This window comes from Oryx dammah, unplaced genomic scaffold, assembly GCF_014754425.2.
Source record: "Oryx dammah isolate SB20612 unplaced genomic scaffold, SCBI_Odam_1.1 HiC_scaffold_11, whole genome shotgun sequence".
In the NCBI taxonomy this organism is placed as follows: Eukaryota; Metazoa; Chordata; class Mammalia; order Artiodactyla; family Bovidae; genus Oryx; species Oryx dammah.
Genome location: NW_024070195.1, coordinates 23722051 through 23739141, shown reverse-complemented (window position 1 = coordinate 23739141; position 17091 = coordinate 23722051). Strand labels below are relative to the sequence as shown.

At 47.8% G+C, this 17091-nt stretch overlaps 3 protein-coding genes and 3 non-coding genes across 7 annotated transcripts; 5 read left to right on the top strand and 1 right to left on the bottom strand.

Moving 5' to 3' along the window:
* Nucleotides 1-9: 9 nt before the first annotated feature.
* ATP6V1G2 (ATPase H+ transporting V1 subunit G2) lies at nt 10-2328 on the top strand. The gene is made up of 3 exons (XM_040250250.1): nt 10-329; nt 610-710; nt 1235-2328. The coding sequence occupies exons 1-3, from the start codon at nt 248-250 to the stop codon at nt 1406-1408; spliced, it is 357 nt and encodes a 118-aa protein (XP_040106184.1). The 5' UTR covers nt 10-247; the 3' UTR covers nt 1409-2328.
* Nucleotides 2329-4282: 1954 nt separating this feature from the next.
* DDX39B (DExD-box helicase 39B) lies at nt 4283-15350 on the top strand. 2 transcript variants are annotated; one of them, XM_040250242.1, is made up of 11 exons: nt 4283-4388; nt 5586-5921; nt 7096-7223; nt 7510-7602; nt 9654-9837; nt 10938-11056; nt 13293-13424; nt 14137-14246; nt 14348-14492; nt 14636-14783; nt 15125-15350. In XM_040250242.1, exons 2-11 carry the CDS (start codon nt 5711-5713, stop codon nt 15139-15141), a joined length of 1287 nt encoding a protein of 428 aa, XP_040106176.1. In that variant the 5' UTR covers nt 4283-4388; nt 5586-5710; the 3' UTR covers nt 15142-15350. The 2 variants fall into 2 exon arrangements, with proteins under 2 accessions (XP_040106176.1, XP_040106177.1); XM_040250243.1 differs by lacking the exon at nt 4283-4388 and adding an exon at nt 4411-5165 and having other exon boundaries at nt 15125-15338.
* On the top strand, nt 5051-5129 carry LOC120870628. The gene has a single exon (XR_005722832.1). It is a non-coding gene; the product is annotated as a small nucleolar RNA SNORD83 (small nucleolar RNA).
* LOC120870630 lies at nt 7290-7359 on the top strand. Its single transcript, XR_005722834.1, has one exon. It is a non-coding gene; the product is annotated as a small nucleolar RNA SNORD83 (small nucleolar RNA).
* LOC120870629 lies at nt 9896-9972 on the top strand. Its single transcript, XR_005722833.1, has one exon. It is a non-coding gene; the product is annotated as a small nucleolar RNA SNORD83 (small nucleolar RNA).
* Nucleotides 15341-16759, bottom strand: MCCD1 (mitochondrial coiled-coil domain 1). Its single transcript, XM_040250245.1, has 2 exons — nt 16556-16759; nt 15341-15836 (listed from the first exon to the last, which is right to left on the bottom strand). Exons 1-2 carry the CDS (start codon nt 16712-16714, stop codon nt 15615-15617), a joined length of 381 nt encoding a protein of 126 aa, XP_040106179.1. The 5' UTR covers nt 16715-16759; the 3' UTR covers nt 15341-15614.
* Between the last annotated feature and the right edge of the window lie 332 nt (nt 16760-17091).

Sequence of the window (17091 nt, the reverse complement as noted above, 5' to 3'; positions counted from 1 at the left end):
CGGTAATTCTGAGTACTGCCAGTGTGAGAGGTGGGAAAGGAGGACCAGCCATCAATGGGAGGATCAGTTTGGGGGAGACACCCGGTACAGGAGGCTGAGCGAAAGGGGAGCACTAAGACCCAGGGGGAGTGAAAGTCTGCAGCAAACAGCTGAAGGAGGATTAGGCGTTGTGGGGAGAGGGAAGAGGGGGAGCCATCTGGTACCTTGGTGGCTTCTGAAACAAACAACATCGGTCATAACAACAGAAATGGCCAGTCAATCCCAGGGTATCCAGCAGCTCCTGCAAGCCGAGAAGCGGGCGGCTGAGAAGGTGGCAGATGCCAGAAAGAGTGAGTCTCATTTTTTCCTTAGGATTCTGGAGAGAAAATTGGGGGTAGAGGGACAGCAGACATTTGAGTCCTTGGGATAACCCAAGACTGATGGAGAGAGAGAGCTGGGGGCTGCGGTTGCTTTTAGGAGGGAAGAAATGGGTGGGTGATGAGAATCCAGTTCTTGGCTGACAGAGAGAAGGCAGTAACTTTGGGGGAGAGACTGACCCCCTACTCTTACAGTGTGTGTGTATGGGGCAGGGGTCCTACCCCCACTTTCAGTCCTTTCTTCTGCCTCCAGGGAAGGCCCGGCGTCTGAAGCAGGCAAAGGAGGAGGCACAAATGGAGGTGGACCAGTACCGCAGAGAGAGAGAGCAAGAATTCCAGAGCAAGCAGCAGGCAGTGAGTCGTGGGGGAGTTGAGATGGGACCCCCAGTGTGCATGTTGGTGGGTATATCTGGTGGGATGTGTACAGGGTGATTCCACAAGAAAAAAGGTGGTCAAGGGTCGAAGGGGACCCTGGGGAGGTCAAGCTTAGTTGTATGTAAGAGAGTCTGGGAGTTTTGAAGGACTCGTGTAGCTGGTGGAGGTGGGGGAATGGCTGAGGTCCATGCAGGGTATGATGACATTTGGGGTGGAGGGCAGAGTTTTATGGGCACAGATGGTGAGGATCCTACAGTCTGTTGTAGGATGATGCTGCATTTCAGATCTTAGAGGAGAGGGCATTATGTTGGTCTCTTTGGTGTCCAGATATTTCTGTGGATGCGAGTGGTGTCTATCTAGATATTTCCATGGGTGGGCATGACTCTGGAGAGGGCCTTGCTTCCTGGCCTTGCTCCAGGACCCTTCCTTCCACGTGCCTGGATGCTTCTTTCTCTGTTTCTGCTTTTTCTTTTCTCTCTTCCACCCTTTCTCCCACTCTCTAGGCCATGGGCTCCCAAGGGAACTTGTCAGCTGAGGTGGAGCAGGCTACAAGGCGCCAGGTGCAGGGCATGCAGAGCTCCCAGCAGAGAAACCGTGAACGTGTCCTGGCCCAGCTTCTCGGCATGGTCTGCGACGTCAGGCCCCAGGTCCATCCCAACTACCGGATTGCTGCCTAGGACCTAACCTAGGGCCTGACTCCTCCTCCCAGCTCCTTCCTGCCAAGAAATCCTCAAGTCAAAATCAACTTCCACCATAATTCTTCTCTCCCTTGCATTCCCTAGAAATTCTAGGAAGCAGGATCCAATGATTCTCCTGTGAAACTTAGACATACCCTGCTCAGACCAGAATCCTTATTGCTCTTTTACCGGGACCGTGTAAACTGCCAAGTCACCTTCACTCAGATCCTTTGTGAAATTTGTAGCTTGGAGAAGTAGGGATGTGGAAAACACTGACTTCAGGGCCAGGCAGGCTTGGGTCCCTCTCCTGACTCTGCCACTTGCTGGCTGGGCAACCATGACAAGCTACTTAAACTGTAACTCCCGTGTCCTTTGTAAGGCTGGAATAATGCTACCTTGTTGTTGCATTAACTAGAAATCATTCTGTAAAGAGCCTAGCATGGCTTCTATTAGCTGGATTCAATAAGTGACAAATCTGTGATTTTATAAAGACCCCCTGCCCACCTGCCAAAACCTAAACACAACTGTTTTCTCACTTCTGTCTGTGGCTTTCTAATTCTACTCATTCATCTTGTGACCCTCCTAATTCTCAAGAGAATTGGTTCTTCCAATCTTTCTTTTCCCAAAGACCTTATGATCCCTGAAAAGATGAAATGATGGCTTTATTTAGCCTCTCTATTGTGGTTCCAGGAAGATGTTTGCATTTTTTAGCCTTTTTGTCTCTCTTAAGTTGGTCTTTCTCTTTATTGGCTTTCCCCCTTTTCTTATTTCCTTAAAGAACCATCAGTTGCTTACTGCTTCCTGAGTTCTAAAGTGATGTTGTGTCTCCTTGTGTGCATGACCTTCCTTTTACATCCTCAACACCATACTTTCCCTTTGTGACAATAAAAGTGTCAATAAAATAATTATGGGCAAATCAATTGGTGGGTTGAGTCAGCTTCCTTGTGCTTCTCATTTATCATTTTCAGTCATTTTTGTTCCTTGCTTATGTATTCCCCACTCAAAAGGGATGTCCTTTGAAGCTTGTTGGAGAAACAAAAGCAAATGGCACGTAAGTTTTTCTCCTAAGTGAGAAACACATGGCTCCTCCTTTGCAAACCTGAGGACTGTAGATGGTAACTAGAGAGAAAATCTGAGGGGTAGTAACATTGCTTTGGCATTACTTTGTAATGCCATTACTTTTTAAAGTAAAGTAAAGGTAGTAACATTACTTTGGCCACCTGATGTGGAGAGTTGACTCATTTGAAAAGACCCTGATGCTGGGAAAGATTGAGGGCAGGAGGAAAAGGGGACGACAGAGGATGAGATGGTTGGATGGCATCACCGACACAATGGACATGGGTTTGGGTGGACTCTGGGAGTTGGTGATGGACAGGGAGGCCTGGCGTGCTGCAGTTTATGGGGTCGCAAAGAGTTGGACACGACTGAGCGACTGAACTGAACGTTGCTTTGTTTTTCTTCATAGCATTTATCCTTACTTGACGTCTCCCCTGTTAAATGAACTCTGTGATGGTAGGGCTGTTCATTGCTATGTACCCAGATCTTAGGCTAGCACTTGACGCAGGACTGGCAGTTGATAAATGCTGTTGAAAAAAAGATCTTGTGTGTTGGAAAAACTGCCCTTCTGTAACATCATCCTTGAATCACTGTTATTTCTTTTTGCCACAGAAAACGAGCCTTGAACCAATGAGGTTATCTGTAGGGTATTTATTAAGCACTCTTTAATCAGGGAGACGGGATACAGTAGAGAATAAAAAGGTGTCTCCGTTCTGGCTCTGTCACCTTGCTAGCTGTATTACTTTGGACATGTTGATTTATTTCTTTGAATCTGTTTGCTTGATATAGAATGGGAATAATGGTACACCTTGGTGTTAAATGGTTAAGTGATAACAGGTAAAAGATCAAACTTTTGTTATCAGTTAAGTCACATCTGACTTCTGTAGCATATAAAAGTGAGGCGGGAGATATCAAATGTTTCATTCAGGAAAAATATCCAGGATGAACCAAGGGAGGGATTATTGGGTAAAGGGTTAAGCACATTCTGGTTGAAATAACATTTATAAAATGTTATGTAACACTCAGGTTTCCCTGGTGGCTCAGTAGGTAAAGAACCAGCCTGCAATGTAAGAGACCTGAGTTCAACCCCAGGGTGGAGAAGATCCCCTGGAAGAGGGCATGACAACCCATTCCAGTAGTCTTGCCTGGAGAATCCCATCGACAGAGGAGCCTGGTGGGTCTGACACGACTTAGCGACTAACCCACCACCATGTAACCCTCATGCCCTAGTATTTATCATTAACACTTGGGGCAGAATCTAGACCCCCAGTCCTGCACGCAGTGGCTTCAGAACACCTTCCTGACTTACAGCCCAAGCCCACGGCCCTTAAGACATCAGATACATCAGCCAACCATTACTTTGGGTAAATGCCGTTCCAAGGCTGGGGAAAAGGTAGGGGGTAGGATCCGTGAGACCTACTCACTACCTACACCTGGGGCTGGCCGTTCCCTAACTCCAGCGCCAGCGCCCCCAGGTCACCTTGACTACCGGGCCAAGGACCCCGTGGGAAATCGAAGTCCCGCAACCTTGGGTCCTCCTGCGCTCAGAGGAGGGGTGCCCAGAGAGAAGACCTGAGTGGCAAGAATCTAAATGAAGAGAGAGGCGCGGAAAAGAACTGGACAAGCGGAAAAAACATAACAATGGGAAGGATTATAGTTTCCTTGATGCATTTTGTTACTGGTAGTAGCAAAAAAGTAAGAAGTGGCTTAAAAATTTTTTTTTCACGCAGGCATTTTCTAAAGGCAACCCTAGAACGCGCAGAACTACACAACCGTAGAAGGCCCGTCTTCCGGTTCTTTGCGCCTGCGCGCTCGCATCAGCGAAGGCGGGAGGCCGGGTGGAGGGAAAACCGGGAACCGGAAGTGAAGGCAGATTCCCTTCTTCGTCGCTCTTGCCGCCGCCATACGTCTTTGCCTTGCTCAGGTAAGCTTTGGGCCTTCGGCACCATCCGCCTCCATCTGCGTTTCTCTGCGGCCATCCTGTCGCACGAGCTCCTGATAGCCCTTGTACAGGCCATGGTCTGGTTGCTGGCGTCTGATTGGGTCGTTAGTTCCATCGCTTGCATCTATTTCGAGATGAAGAAACTTTGGGGGGGGGTAGGGAAGCTAGGGGGGCCCAATCCAAGATGGTGGCCCCGGCGCCATTGTGTTTTCTTTGCTTCTTGCTCCTTCGGTGGCCCCCTCGATTACTCGAGGCCCCAGTGACATTGAGAGGCGGCGCCAGGCGTCCTCTGGTCCTGGGTATTTGCGGAGGGCGGGGTCTTCTCACTTTCCCGCTTATTTCTGGGTCCTCGGTCCGCGGCGGGAATAGGAAGAGGAGCCGGCTTCTAGGCCTACCTGGGCGTTTCTCGGCCCGATTTGCCCACCGTTATTTGGAGCATTTCCTAAGTGTTTACGAGTGGTGTCATTGTGTGTTTTTCGGAAACGAGCCATACCTGAGGAGTGATGGAGGAGTGGGTTTTTTCTCCTGCCGAGCCATTCTCTAGCCCCCACCCTCCTCCGCCACCACCGCCGAAGGATTTTTTACGCGCGAGTGTGAGGTGTCTGAGGAGTGGGACACTGGAGTGTTGGGAGAGGTGGATGGCAGCCACATGATGTTTCCATTTTGAAAAGTGAGCGCTTTGCGCAATGACGACCGTAAATCTATCACCCTTGACTGATGGCTGCTGTCCACACCTTGAGATTATAGGGAAAGTACAAGGTCTTTCGTTGAGGATTTTTCATTTTGTCACTTAACATTCTCCAGTCTTGTAAATTCTTAGTAGCAGCCTGTTTTTTATGTGTTTTTAATTTTTATCCTTACTGCTGTCCTGGAGCAGGAATTGAGAAGCTGGCCTTGCCTTTCTAGCTTTGCGGTTTCTGCTTCCCCGATCCTGTCTTTTTGGGAACCTATGTCCTAATCGTCACTCCTGGGAAACGCACTTTTCCCGTTCCGTGTGTTATGTTTACCTTTTGTTTCTTTGTCTTGTGTTTTTTTGTTACTTTTTTCCCCCCTTTGTTACTTTTGTTTCCACGTACTTGTGTCAGTTTAGGGAAAGGAAGAGTGTGGCGATGGACGGGATAGATGGTGAAGGCTCTGCTCATGACTGATGTCTTCTCCCTGTTTTTCCCCCCCTCCCAGCTCTTCTGTCAGAAACTACTGTGTTTCTTTTCCTCTTCTGTTCCTCAAGCCCCCACTCTCCTCCTCTGTCTTCCTTTATTCTGCGCTAACCCATCCGGAGACCCCCTTCTCCTGCCGGCACAGTTATGGCGGAGAACGATGTGGACAATGAGCTCTTGGATTATGAAGATGATGAGGTGGAGACGGCAGCTGGGGGAGATGGGGCTGAGGCCCCTGCCAAGAAGGATGTCAAGGGCTCCTATGTCTCCATCCACAGCTCTGGCTTCCGTGACTTCCTGCTCAAGCCAGAGTTGCTCCGGGCCATTGTTGACTGTGGCTTTGAGCATCCATCAGAAGGTAAATTTCCTGTTGGGCATGGAGTACTCATTGGTGCTTTTAAGGATACAAGAAAACAGATAATAGCCACGGTCCCTTACAGTTTTATATATAGGATAGATCAGGAAATAAGTACCAGAACCTATTTCAGCAGTAGAAGATGTTTATGTAGGTTAGTCTTTGTTCATGATAGTATGTAAGTGCTAGTGATTTCAAAGCAACTTAGAGTGGCTTTTCTCCTTGTCTCCTTGTTTTAAATTTTGTCTTTTAATTTAAAATTTCCAAAGAGGAGCTGGTTGGACCCTTGGACCAAGTCACCTCTGGTCTCTGCAAACCTTTATGGCTGGTCTAAAGATAGCTGTCTTTTGGGTCAAGTACTAAGTTCTTCCCTGGTGGCTCAGATGGTAAAGCGTCTGCCTGCAATTCGGGAGACTGGGTTCAATCCCTGAGTCGGGAAAATCCCCTGGAGAAGGAAATGGCGACCCACTCCAGTACTCTTGCCTGGAAAATCCCATGAATGGAGGAGCCTTGCAGTCTGTAGTCCATGGGGTCACAGTCGGAGATGACTGAGCAACTTCACTTTCACCAAGTTCATTTTGCCCAAGGTGCAGAGTTATGTCACCCAAAGCATGACAGTCTAAGTAGGAGAAGTAGCCTGTGACAGGCACTCAAAAATCATGGATTGTTACAGATTAAGGAGCATTGGGACAGAGGAGCACCTAAAATGACTGATTGGTAGATGCCCAGAGGGTTGATGGCAGGACTTTGGGCCCTGGAGTTAGAAGAGGCTACTAGAAGGAACTGGGAAGGTCTTGATTTGGGAATCACTTAGATTGAGGGACTTCCCTGGTGACTCAGACGGTAAAGCGTCTGCCTACAGTGCGGGAGACCTGGTTCTATCCCTGGGTCAGGAAGATCCTCTGGAGAAGGAAATGGCAACCCACTCCAGTATTCTTGCCTGGAAAAGCCCATGGACAGAGGAGTGTGGTAGGCTATAGTCCATGGGCTCGCAAAGAGTCGGACACGACTGAGCGACTTCACTTTCACTTTGATTGAGGGAGCGGAGAGAGGGTATAGAAATTGACAAGAATTACTTGAGAATTGAGTGGTGAGAAATGGGTTTGGCCTGGTGCAAAAATGTGGTGGAGTTCTCTGGAGATTGAAGTCTAATTTACCCTTTCTTCCCTACTTCTAGTCCAGCATGAGTGCATCCCTCAAGCCATCCTGGGAATGGATGTCCTATGCCAGGCCAAGTCAGGCATGGGAAAGACAGCAGTGTTTGTGCTGGCTACCCTGCAACAATTGGAGCCAGTTACTGGACAGGTACACTTGGGGAGAGTGCTGGGCAAGGCCTCTTGGCTAGTAGTGTTCAGGAGGGGTATTGTCTCAGCTACATGATGCTTTCAGAGCTGTGAGTTCTTGCTGCTAAGATGACCTTTATCACTCTTGACTGAGAGCTCTGGGGAATATTCTGTAGTAATCATGGGGTTAATGATTTAGACCCGGAATTGTAGCCGCTTGTGATCTGCTGGGTATGCTTTTGTGGCATCCCTGGTGAAGGGATGTACTGTCTGTGTCTCCATCTACTGCCCACCCCCCCCACCCCCAGGTGTCTGTACTGGTGATGTGTCACACTCGGGAGTTGGCGTTTCAAATCAGCAAGGAGTATGAGCGCTTCTCCAAATACATGCCCAGCGTCAAGGTAAGCCAGGGTAAGAGGCTTGGGGGAATGAGGGTGTGGGGAGTTGGAGGCATTGGGAACTTGCTAGATCAGTAGTCTTCACGTCCCACAGATATTAAATACCTGTACACAAATAAACTTGTAGGACATAGTAAGTTCCTGCAGCTTAAGTGTGTAAGAGATTTATGTTCCCTTATGAATTATACTTGTTAGAGGTGCCTCCTATATTGTATTGATATGTGTATACATTGTATCAGTATGTATATACACTGTGTCAATATGGGTGTGCATTGTGTAGCTGTGATATTCAAGGTGTGGTTCCCAGACCTGTGGTTTCAGTGTCACTTGGGAGTGGCTGGAAATGTAGATAACATGGGTTCCACCCAGACCTATCCAGTACGAACATGCATTCTAACAAGATTCTCAGGTAATTAGAGTTTGAGAAGCATATGTATATGCTTGATGTATATGATTTTTTATTTTCCTTGGGTGAAAAAATATAGTTTTGTCCAGATTAAAATTTTCCCCCTTAATTATTATATTTAGAACTAAGAATATTTGAGTAGTAGCGCTAAACTAAAAGTAATTTGTTTAAAATAGTAGTAGTAGTACTTGCGCTTGATAAAATGTGTAGTTAATCCGAAAGATCTTATGATGAATTTGTGTTCTCCTGTCTAATCATACTTCACACAGAGTACCACTTGTTAACTTTTTTTTTTTACTTCTAATGTTCTGTGAAACCAAGTATTGGGCACTATTTTCTCATTTTGTCTACTTAAAAGCCATTTTGACTTTTCATGTAAGACTGTTTAGCTTTTTTACACGGTTCTTTTTCCCAGAACTTGGGGAAACTATTTAATTTTCTAAATATAGTCAAAGCTCTGTGTGTGTGTGTAAAGTATATCTGTGTTCATACATTGTCAGTTTCGTTAGCATTTACTTTCTGTCCTTTTAGCAAGTAGACTTTCCATAACTTTCCATTGTTATGACTATGAAAACATTTGTTGTTGAGCTCAATAGAGAGCTAGGATGTAGTTTCACCTCAGTAGGTTTAATTCATCACCTGTGGACTCAAAAAGAGGATGTTCTTGGTGTCAAGATCAAATATAAATTTGATGAGTCTATTTGTCCTTTTGCTCAATATTATGCTTCAGTGATTTGATAGAGAGATTGGGCTAGTTCTGCAAAATGTCCTACCTCTGGATTTGTCTGGTTACTCTCCTGTGGTGGTGTTTTAACTTGTTTTTCACTCCCAGTGTTTCCTGTAAACTGAATTTTTTTTTTTTTTTTTGGTGCTGTGGCACCTAGTGTGTGGGATCTGAGTTCCCCCACTAGGGATCAAACCCATGCCCCTTGCACTGAAAGTGCAATAACCACTAGACTGCCAGGGAAGTCCCTAAACTGAAAGTTATGTTTGAAAGCTTAACTGATTCAAGTTAAAGATTTGGGGCAAAAATTCTTCATAGATGATGCTGTGTATCTCCTGTTTTGTTGCAAACCACTTGTCCCACAATTAATGGTTTTAGATTTACCCTAGACTTAGGGTTGTGATAGTCTGATCCCTTGATTGGTCTCCCCCTTTGAAACTAAAAAAGCAGTTTCTGATGCTGTATTAAAGGCTCAACAGCCATTTCCCGAATGGTTTTAAGGTGGAGTAATACGTGTAGCCTAAACAGGGTCTATTCAAAGGAATTAAAAAATCTAGGGTCAGTTAGGAACACTTGATACCCGTCAGCTTTTTTTGGGTACTTGACACTGTTAATTTCTTGCCATCCTCATTTTTACAGTGAAGCCTGGCTTTGGAGTTGGAGAAGGAAAATTGTTAGATTAAGTCAGAAGAACTAAATGCTAGTCCTCAGAGCCATGATCAGCCATGTAGTTTAGGACAGGTCACTTTTGTTTCTTAGCTTCAATGTTTGGGGGATACGATACTTTGAGATTAGGTGATCTCATGTTCCCTTTAGCTCTGAAATGTTCTGATAATTGGTTTAGAGCAAATTGAAAGGATGGGAACCTTGGGAAGGTTGACCCTTTCCTTCCTTGTGAAATATTGTTCTCTTCTGGGTTGGCAGGTTGCAGTGTTTTTTGGTGGTCTGTCTATCAAGAAGGATGAAGAGGTGCTGAAGAAGAACTGCCCGCATATTGTCGTGGGGACCCCTGGCCGCATCCTAGCCCTCGCTCGAAATAAGAGCCTCAACCTCAAACACATTAAACACTTTATCTTGGATGAATGCGATAAGATGCTTGAACAGCTCGGTGAGTTGTCCCAGTCGGGCTGGGGCTGGTCTAGTGATCTGGGAAGTTGCCTTTTGGAGCCAAATGATGCTTATTTGATACTGGAGCACTTTAGTGCCAGGACGACTCTTAATCTATCACCCATGACTGATGGCTCTGGCTTCCCTGGTCAGTCTCTGTTAGGCTTGTTAAGCTTCCTTGGTGATCAAGGAGAAGGGGATCATGTTCTTCCTTTTTGTGGTAGATGTTTATCTTTGAGAGGAGGGACTTAGCTAATCTTGGATGTTAGTCACACCACCATTGTGTCCTTTGTAAATCTCTATAGTGGGTGTCATAGGGAAGAAAATGGAGCTGGAAAAGGAGACAGTCTACTTGTTTGGCATCCTCAACTCAGGGTGTATCATCAGATTATAGCTGAATAAATGTTTCGACTTAAGTTCTGGAATGAATGTGGAGAGTGTGTGTGGGAGTCTGTGTGGTGTGGTGTTCCAGTGTGCTAAGTGCTGTGAAGAAAAGAAGATGTTTTATGAGAACTCAAATTTGGTGAATGAGACTAGGGATGGGCATATACCCAGGGATAAGTCATTCCAAATGATCTTTGGCTATTCTAGATGGCGAGCTATAAAGTGGGCTCCAAGTAGAGATGTCATATTTGCCTGACTGGATAGGACAGTGTGATCCAGAGGAAGCGTGGAATGGACTCTGACAGCTGGAATGTAATAGGTGCGCGACATTGGTAGACAGTTGGAGCTTGGGGAGAGAGGAGTAGGGAGAAGGGCTTTGTAAGGACTTAATCTTGTGAGCCTCTGCAGTGGGCTTTATCCCCATTTTCCAGTTGTGGGCTTTGGGGTTTCATCTAATTTCTTTTGTGGTTAAAATACATGGCTGGAACCTGGTCCATAGTCACTGTTCTTCCCACTGTATTGCAACCCTGGACATGATTACATGGCGGTTGGAGATAATAGAGTAGAGAGAGACCTGAGGCAAATCTTAACCCTGACCCGCAACTCTTGGCTCACCCATTTCCAGCAGTCCTTACCTCATTGGTAAGCCTGTCTCTGATCTTCATTTATGATAATATGTCTCTTTTCTACCATAATTTTTTTTTCTTCTTCCTGTAGACATGCGTCGGGATGTCCAGGAAATTTTTCGCATGACCCCCCATGAGAAGCAGGTCATGATGTTCAGTGCTACCTTGAGCAAAGAGATTCGTCCAGTCTGCCGCAAGTTCATGCAAGACGTAAATACCCTTCTACCTTCTCTCCCTCCACTCCCCGCCCGCTGCCTTCTCCCCCTCCGCGCCCTCTTCCTCCAGACTCCCTTGTCCTTCAAGCGCCAAGAAGGGGGCACGTGCCCATTTGAAAGTGATGACTCCTTGAAGAGACACACAGAGGCAGAGACAGTTAGTGTTAGGGTCTGCGCGGCGCCAGGGAAACTCCGGAAGACTTGGTCGGGTTAACGTGAGAGCGGGTAGTGTTCGACTTTTTTTTTTTTTCATCACAGCATTTTTGAACCTCTTCTTCCTTTTTGGGGGAGGGCAGGATTTTCTGCCCTACCACCCACCCATCATCTTCTACATACCCCCTACAGCCACGCACCCTCCAGGTGGCGTCAAGCATACAGCCGGAGCCTTCTGCTCCCCAAAGTCATAACCTCCCGGTGGCAGGAGAGCAAGAGAGGGACAGACAGATGGCAGGGCATGTCCAAAAGAAGAGCAAACAGCACACACGAATCCGCTCCCTCCCCACCTCCAGGGGTGGGGGCCTTTGGCACCTCAATCCCCGAGTCCATACTCCTTCCTACCCGTACCTCCTCGCACCCGTCGGAACCTCGGTTGATGTGAACCAGCAGCAGAGAAGCACCGTGGCGCGGCGGGGGAATGCGGACGCACCCGGCGGTGGATGGCGGCAGCGGAGGCCGCGGGGAACCTGACCAGGAAGCTGAGGACCAAACCAGCCTCTTTTTCTGTTCCCGGTTTTTTTCCTGAACCCAAGGCGTGCCGTGCTCCCTGTTTCTTTCCATTTGTGTTGGTGGGGAGGGGTGTTCTGAGTAGGGTGGTAGATTTTTATTTTTTCTTCTTTTTAACTTTTTTAATATTCAGAGGGATATGGAAAAAGTAAAGTGAGGAGCTCCACTTGGGTGTAACCAGGTGGTGGTAGGGTCTGGGCTAGGCGGGCCCTTGTGTAAGCAGTGGAGTGTGTTCTTTCCCTCCCTCCCTGCTGTGCTCCTTCCCATGGACCATAACTCTTACCTTTAGCTGTATTGGGGGTTCAAGTTAGATTGGAAGGAAGCCATGGAACTTCTCTTTGGAAATCCTTCCTTTGCTAGTCTGCATTCTGAAGTTCGGCTTCTGGTTTTCGCCTATGACACACTTAGCCTTTCCCCAAATCTTGTACCCTGGGGTTTTATGTTAATCATGGCTTCCTGGTGGCTCAGATGGTAAAGAATCCACCTGCAATGTGGGAGACCTGGGTTGGGAAGATGCCCTGAAGAAGGGAAAAGTTACCCACTCCAGTATTCTTGCCTGGAGAAATCCTCATGGACAGAGGAGCTTAGTGGACTTCAGTCCATGGTGTCACAAAGAGTCGGACACGACTGAGTGACTAAGCACAGCACACAAGGGAAATTGGGCTTTAGAGTTGACTCTTGTGCCAATTACCACTTTTTTTTTTTGGTAAATGCTATCTACCTTCCCTTCAAGGGTTGTGTGTGTGTGTTTTGTTTTTAAAGATGACTGAGTAACTCTGCTGCTCTGAATTTGCCTCTTACCACCACTCATTGTACATTCCTTGTAACACTGTAGATGGTTTGATTTTTCGTTCAGAGACCAATCTCATCTAAAACTGTTTCCTTGTGGTCCTAGAGCAAGTTGCTACTCAATCTTTGCCTCTCTTTTCATGGCATTTTGACCTTAAGTCCATTGAAGTATTCTGATCTTCCACCTTCCTAATGGGGATATGGGAAGACATCTACCTTCCTTATGGAGATATGATTCTCCTAGTTGAGAGAATATGCAAATGGAGCTCTCCCCCGTATTAAACTAGCTCTAATGGAGTTATTCTGACCTCGAGTCACTGTTGCCATGATTTCCCAGGTGTTTGCTTCATGTTCTCGCTTTGAGAACCACTTCCCTTTGTTTTCTTTCCTCCACCACCTCCGTTTGAGGTAATGGCATCTTGCCATTCAATGGTTGGACTCTGCCCTTTCCTCCCTGCAGAGTTCCTTTCCTATAACAATTTTCAGTTGGGAAATCTTAAAACTCAACTGATAGGAAGGAAATCAGATCTAATGTCCAAAAGACCACATTAAAATGTGGGTATTTTTGGGGGTGGGGCTGGGTTTTCAATCTTCTCTCTTCTCCCCATCCCCCCATGGGGTGTATTGGAGAGCAACTTCCTCCACCCCCCCAGGTTTAACCCCCCCACTCTGCCCTCCTCCCGTTCCCCACCCCTTCCCTCCCCCCTCCCCCCCCCCAGCCAATGGAGATCTTCGTGGATGATGAGACGAAGCTGACGCTGCATGGATTGCAGCAGTACTACGTGAAACTGAAGGACAACGAGAAGAACCGGAAGCTCTTTGACCTTCTGGATGTCCTTGAATTCAACCAGGTTAGTTGTGCAGGGTCCAGTAGGGAGAATGAGTACGTCTCCAACTGTTGGCAGAAACCTTTTTATTGAGGAAGCCATGTATGCCATGTGAAAGAGAATGGTGGAAAAATTCTTTTAAATGAGAGACTTAGGGGCTTTTTAGGAGCGTGAGCGCGATGGGAACTGCTTTTCTGTTCCATGCCTGACACAGAAAGTAAACCTCAAATTACAAAATCCTTGAGTCTTAAAGTTGATGAGAGTCCCACAATAATTGGACATGTTAGGTTCTTAAATTTGTGTTTTGCACTGCTCACTAGGGAGAAGTGTTTCATTACTTTACCTGTTGTGTGATTTGTTTGCACTAAAAATCATTTTCTATAAGCTCTTAACTATGTTTGATGTTTTGTTGAGTGGGAATAATGGTCATGTCTTTCCAGACTTAGGTCAGATTTTTACCGTTCTCATGTGGTGGCTTCATTCTTGTCTCCTAATGTATCTGCTAGTTTTGGTTACTGTTTTCCATATCCTCTGCAGCATGTTTGTCTGCTCAGGAAAAGTCAGAGCCAAGCGGGAAAGACTTAGTATTTAGAGCAGAAGAGGAAGTATGTGATGGGGACTAAGGAGTTCTTTTAGAAGAGTGTAATTACTGAGAACTCCCGCTCGTAATTTTTCTCACACACACCCACATGGACGCACATTTCTCCAATCTCATACACACCACGCACGCACACAGGTGGTGATATTTGTGAAGTCTGTGCAGCGTTGCATTGCCCTGGCCCAGCTCCTGGTGGAGCAGAACTTCCCAGCCATTGCTATCCACCGTGGGATGCCCCAGGAGGAGAGGTGAGTCAGAGATGGGCAAGATGTTTTGTGTCCTTGTGAGCAAAAGGGACCATTGAGAGAAGAGAATCTCAACACTCTTTCTGCTTTCCTTTCTCATAAAGGCTTTCTCGGTATCAGCAGTTTAAAGATTTTCAACGACGGATTCTTGTGGCTACCAACCTGTTTGGCCGAGGCATGGACATCGAGCGGGTGAACATTGCTTTTAACTACGACATGCCTGAGGATTCAGACACCTACCTGCATCGGGTAGGCCCCACACCTGGAGGATAGCCCAGTGTCCTCTCCCCGTCCTTCAGTTTCTTTATCTTCTCATGCCTTGCATTTCATCCCTCCTCTTGTGAGTCTTCCTGCTGTGGGACCTGCTGGTCCTATCACATGTCTCCTTCCAGGTGGCCAGAGCAGGCCGGTTTGGCACCAAGGGCTTGGCCATCACATTTGTGTCAGATGAGAATGATGCCAAGATCCTCAATGATGTGCAGGATCGCTTTGAAGTCAATATAAGTGAGCTGCCTGATGAGATAGACATCTCCTCCTACAGTGAGTAATGATCTCATGAAGCTGCTTCCCCCAGTCCTTTAGATTCTCTTCGTTGCTTAGTGGGTTTTTTCTTAAAGCCCCTGGTGCATGGTGGCTACTTGACAAGGTCATCATCCATATTTCTGCTGCCCCCACTTTCATGCTCTGTTGGATGTTTAGTTGGCCTGTGTATGGGGGTCTCTTATCAAATTATTTCTCTTTGTTTATCCCCAGACCTACCCTCTGACCCGCATACCACACAGACATCTGGATGTGTTGGGAGAGGGTTGTTTGTGCCGACTAAGATTTTTTAAAAAAATTTTATCCTATGCTCTAGTCTAACTGCTTTATTTTCTTTTCAGTTGAACAGACACGGTAGAGGACTCAGCCACCCATTCTGGAACGCGACAGTCCTCTTCAGGAGACCACACCAGGCGTGGGGGTGAAGGAGACACTACTGGCCCTGGCCCCCACCCCATGACTCCCTCTGCCATCACCACCACTCCTAAAACCCATTTCCCCGATTTGTCGGAATATTTTTTTTTTTTTTTAACAAAACTAAAAAACTCATGCGTCTGTGGTGTCTATGAGCATTCCATCCCTTTATTGAATTTGGGGTGAGGTGGTTCTGGGGCATAATCCAGAGTAAATTCCTGTGGGGACACTGCCCTGCTGTGGGCTGAGGTCAGCGGGAGGTGTTGAATTGGGATGTGAGTGAAGACTGCAGAGGCCGTGACTTCTCATGACTATCCAATTTCTGGCCCTTTTGTGGCAGTTTCGTCTGTTTTCTTAGGCCCTAGGAGAGGCTGGGATGTTGCTGATCCAAGGGCTGGGGAGGGTGGCATGCAGTTTTCAGGGCTGGAGGGTGAAGGGGCCACTGATGGAACGCTTAGGCGACTTCTCCCAGGCTCTGTGTCTCCGCATCTGTTCCTTTAGCTTCTGTGTCTGGAGCACCAGGGCCTGGGCTTCCCAGGCCCCCTCTTGCCCTTCCACCAGGGCCTGGTACAGCTCCAGCTGCTGCTCCAGCAGCTCCTCCGCCTGAGCCAGCTCAGCTGTGGGGCGGGGCTGGCACTCCTGGGAGGGCAGGGCATTAGGGAGAGGTCATCAGCCAGGGCTGTAGGCTGAGGCTCACTGGAAGTCAGGAATTCTACCTCTGCCCCATTAATTTGAGGTCATCTTACTGCAGAGCCAAAGCAGATTCCTGTCTTGGGCATAGTCCTGGAGTGGGGTGTGGGGTGGTGGTAGTTCACAGCCCAGGTGCTGTAACTGGACTTGAAGGTGCGTTTGGGAAGGGGAGAACTGGCTGTCCCAACCCTCCTGAGAAATAATTAACTGATAGATGAGGGGAAGTTACTCTGTTCAAGGCCTTTGTGAACTGCAAGGAGGGTAGGGTGCAGATAGAGGGTGTCTTGTCTCGAGTGGAGTGGGGGCAGGGAGGGTGCTTTAGGGAACTGAGGGTTGGGACTAGGCCACAAGCGTGGGGTGGGGGTCATGTGCTGTGCTGTGGTTAGTTGCTGTCATCTAGGACTCTGCGATCCCATGAACTGCAGCCCTCCAGGCTCCTCTGTCCATGGGGATTATCCAGATAAGAATAGTGGAGTGGGTTGCCATGCCCTCCTCCGGATCTTTCCAACCCAGCCATCGAACCCAGGTCTCTGGCAGTGCAGGTGGATTCTTTATCCCCTGAGCCACCGGGTCTGCTCTCAGCTGACCTTTGGTGACACGGAGGGGGTTCTCTGCCCCCCCAGTACAAATTTGCCCTCATGCCCTCCACCTTCCTTGGTGCCACTTACCCTGGAAGGTGACATCTTCCCACTGCGTGTGGAGCTCGTCTCTGCTGTGCTCCTGGGACCCTGGGAGCAGCACCTCCAGGAGCCCCGGAGTGTGGGGGCCCAGGATGGCAGGAGGAGGTGACGGCAGCATTGGGAGAGCCAGGCCAGAGGGAGGACCATGGCGGGTGAGGCAGGGAGCTGTCTGAGCCACCCCACAGCCACCAGGAACTGGCTCCCTCCGGGCTGTGGCCTCGCTTCAATGCCTGGCCCTGCCCCTGCCCTGCTCTGTTGCACCCACCCACCTCCCAACCTGGCCCCAGAGTCCAGGAACTCAGGTTCCCTAGTGTGAAGTTGTTCCTGCCAGGCAAAATTTGCTTTAGAACTCTGGTCCTCAGCCTACCATGTCTTGTGTCAGTAATTCTTAGCACTGTGTGTTTCTTACTTGTTCCTCTCAGTTCTGCAAGGGAGAATGAATTACATGACTGGTTGGCAGATGAGGAAATGCTCAGAACTTCATTTAGCACTCATTCAGCAAGTATGGGCTGGGACCTGCTCTG

Bases quoted from the DNA above. Each gene is read 5' to 3' on its own strand.
- MCCD1 (XM_040250245.1), bottom strand. From the start codon at position 16,714: ATGGTCCTCCCTCTGGCCTGGCTCTCCCAATGCTGCCGTCACCTCCTC. The intron at 15,837-16,555 runs GTAAGTGGCACC...CTGCCCTCCCAG, and splicing joins GGAAGATGTCACCTTCCAGG to GAGTGCCAGCCCCGCCCCAC.
- ATP6V1G2 (XM_040250250.1), top strand. From the start codon at position 248: ATGGCCAGTCAATCCCAGGGTATCCAGCAGCTCCTGCAAGCCGAGAAG. The intron at 330-609 runs GTGAGTCTCATT...TTCTGCCTCCAG, and splicing joins GGTGGCAGATGCCAGAAAGA to GGAAGGCCCGGCGTCTGAAG. The intron at 711-1,234 runs GTGAGTCGTGGG...CCCACTCTCTAG, and splicing joins TCCAGAGCAAGCAGCAGGCA to GCCATGGGCTCCCAAGGGAA.
- DDX39B (XM_040250242.1), top strand. From the start codon at position 5,711: ATGGCGGAGAACGATGTGGACAATGAGCTCTTGGATTATGAAGATGAT. The intron at 5,922-7,095 runs GTAAATTTCCTG...CCCTACTTCTAG, and splicing joins CTTTGAGCATCCATCAGAAG to TCCAGCATGAGTGCATCCCT. The intron at 7,603-9,653 runs GTAAGCCAGGGT...CTGGGTTGGCAG, and splicing joins AATACATGCCCAGCGTCAAG to GTTGCAGTGTTTTTTGGTGG.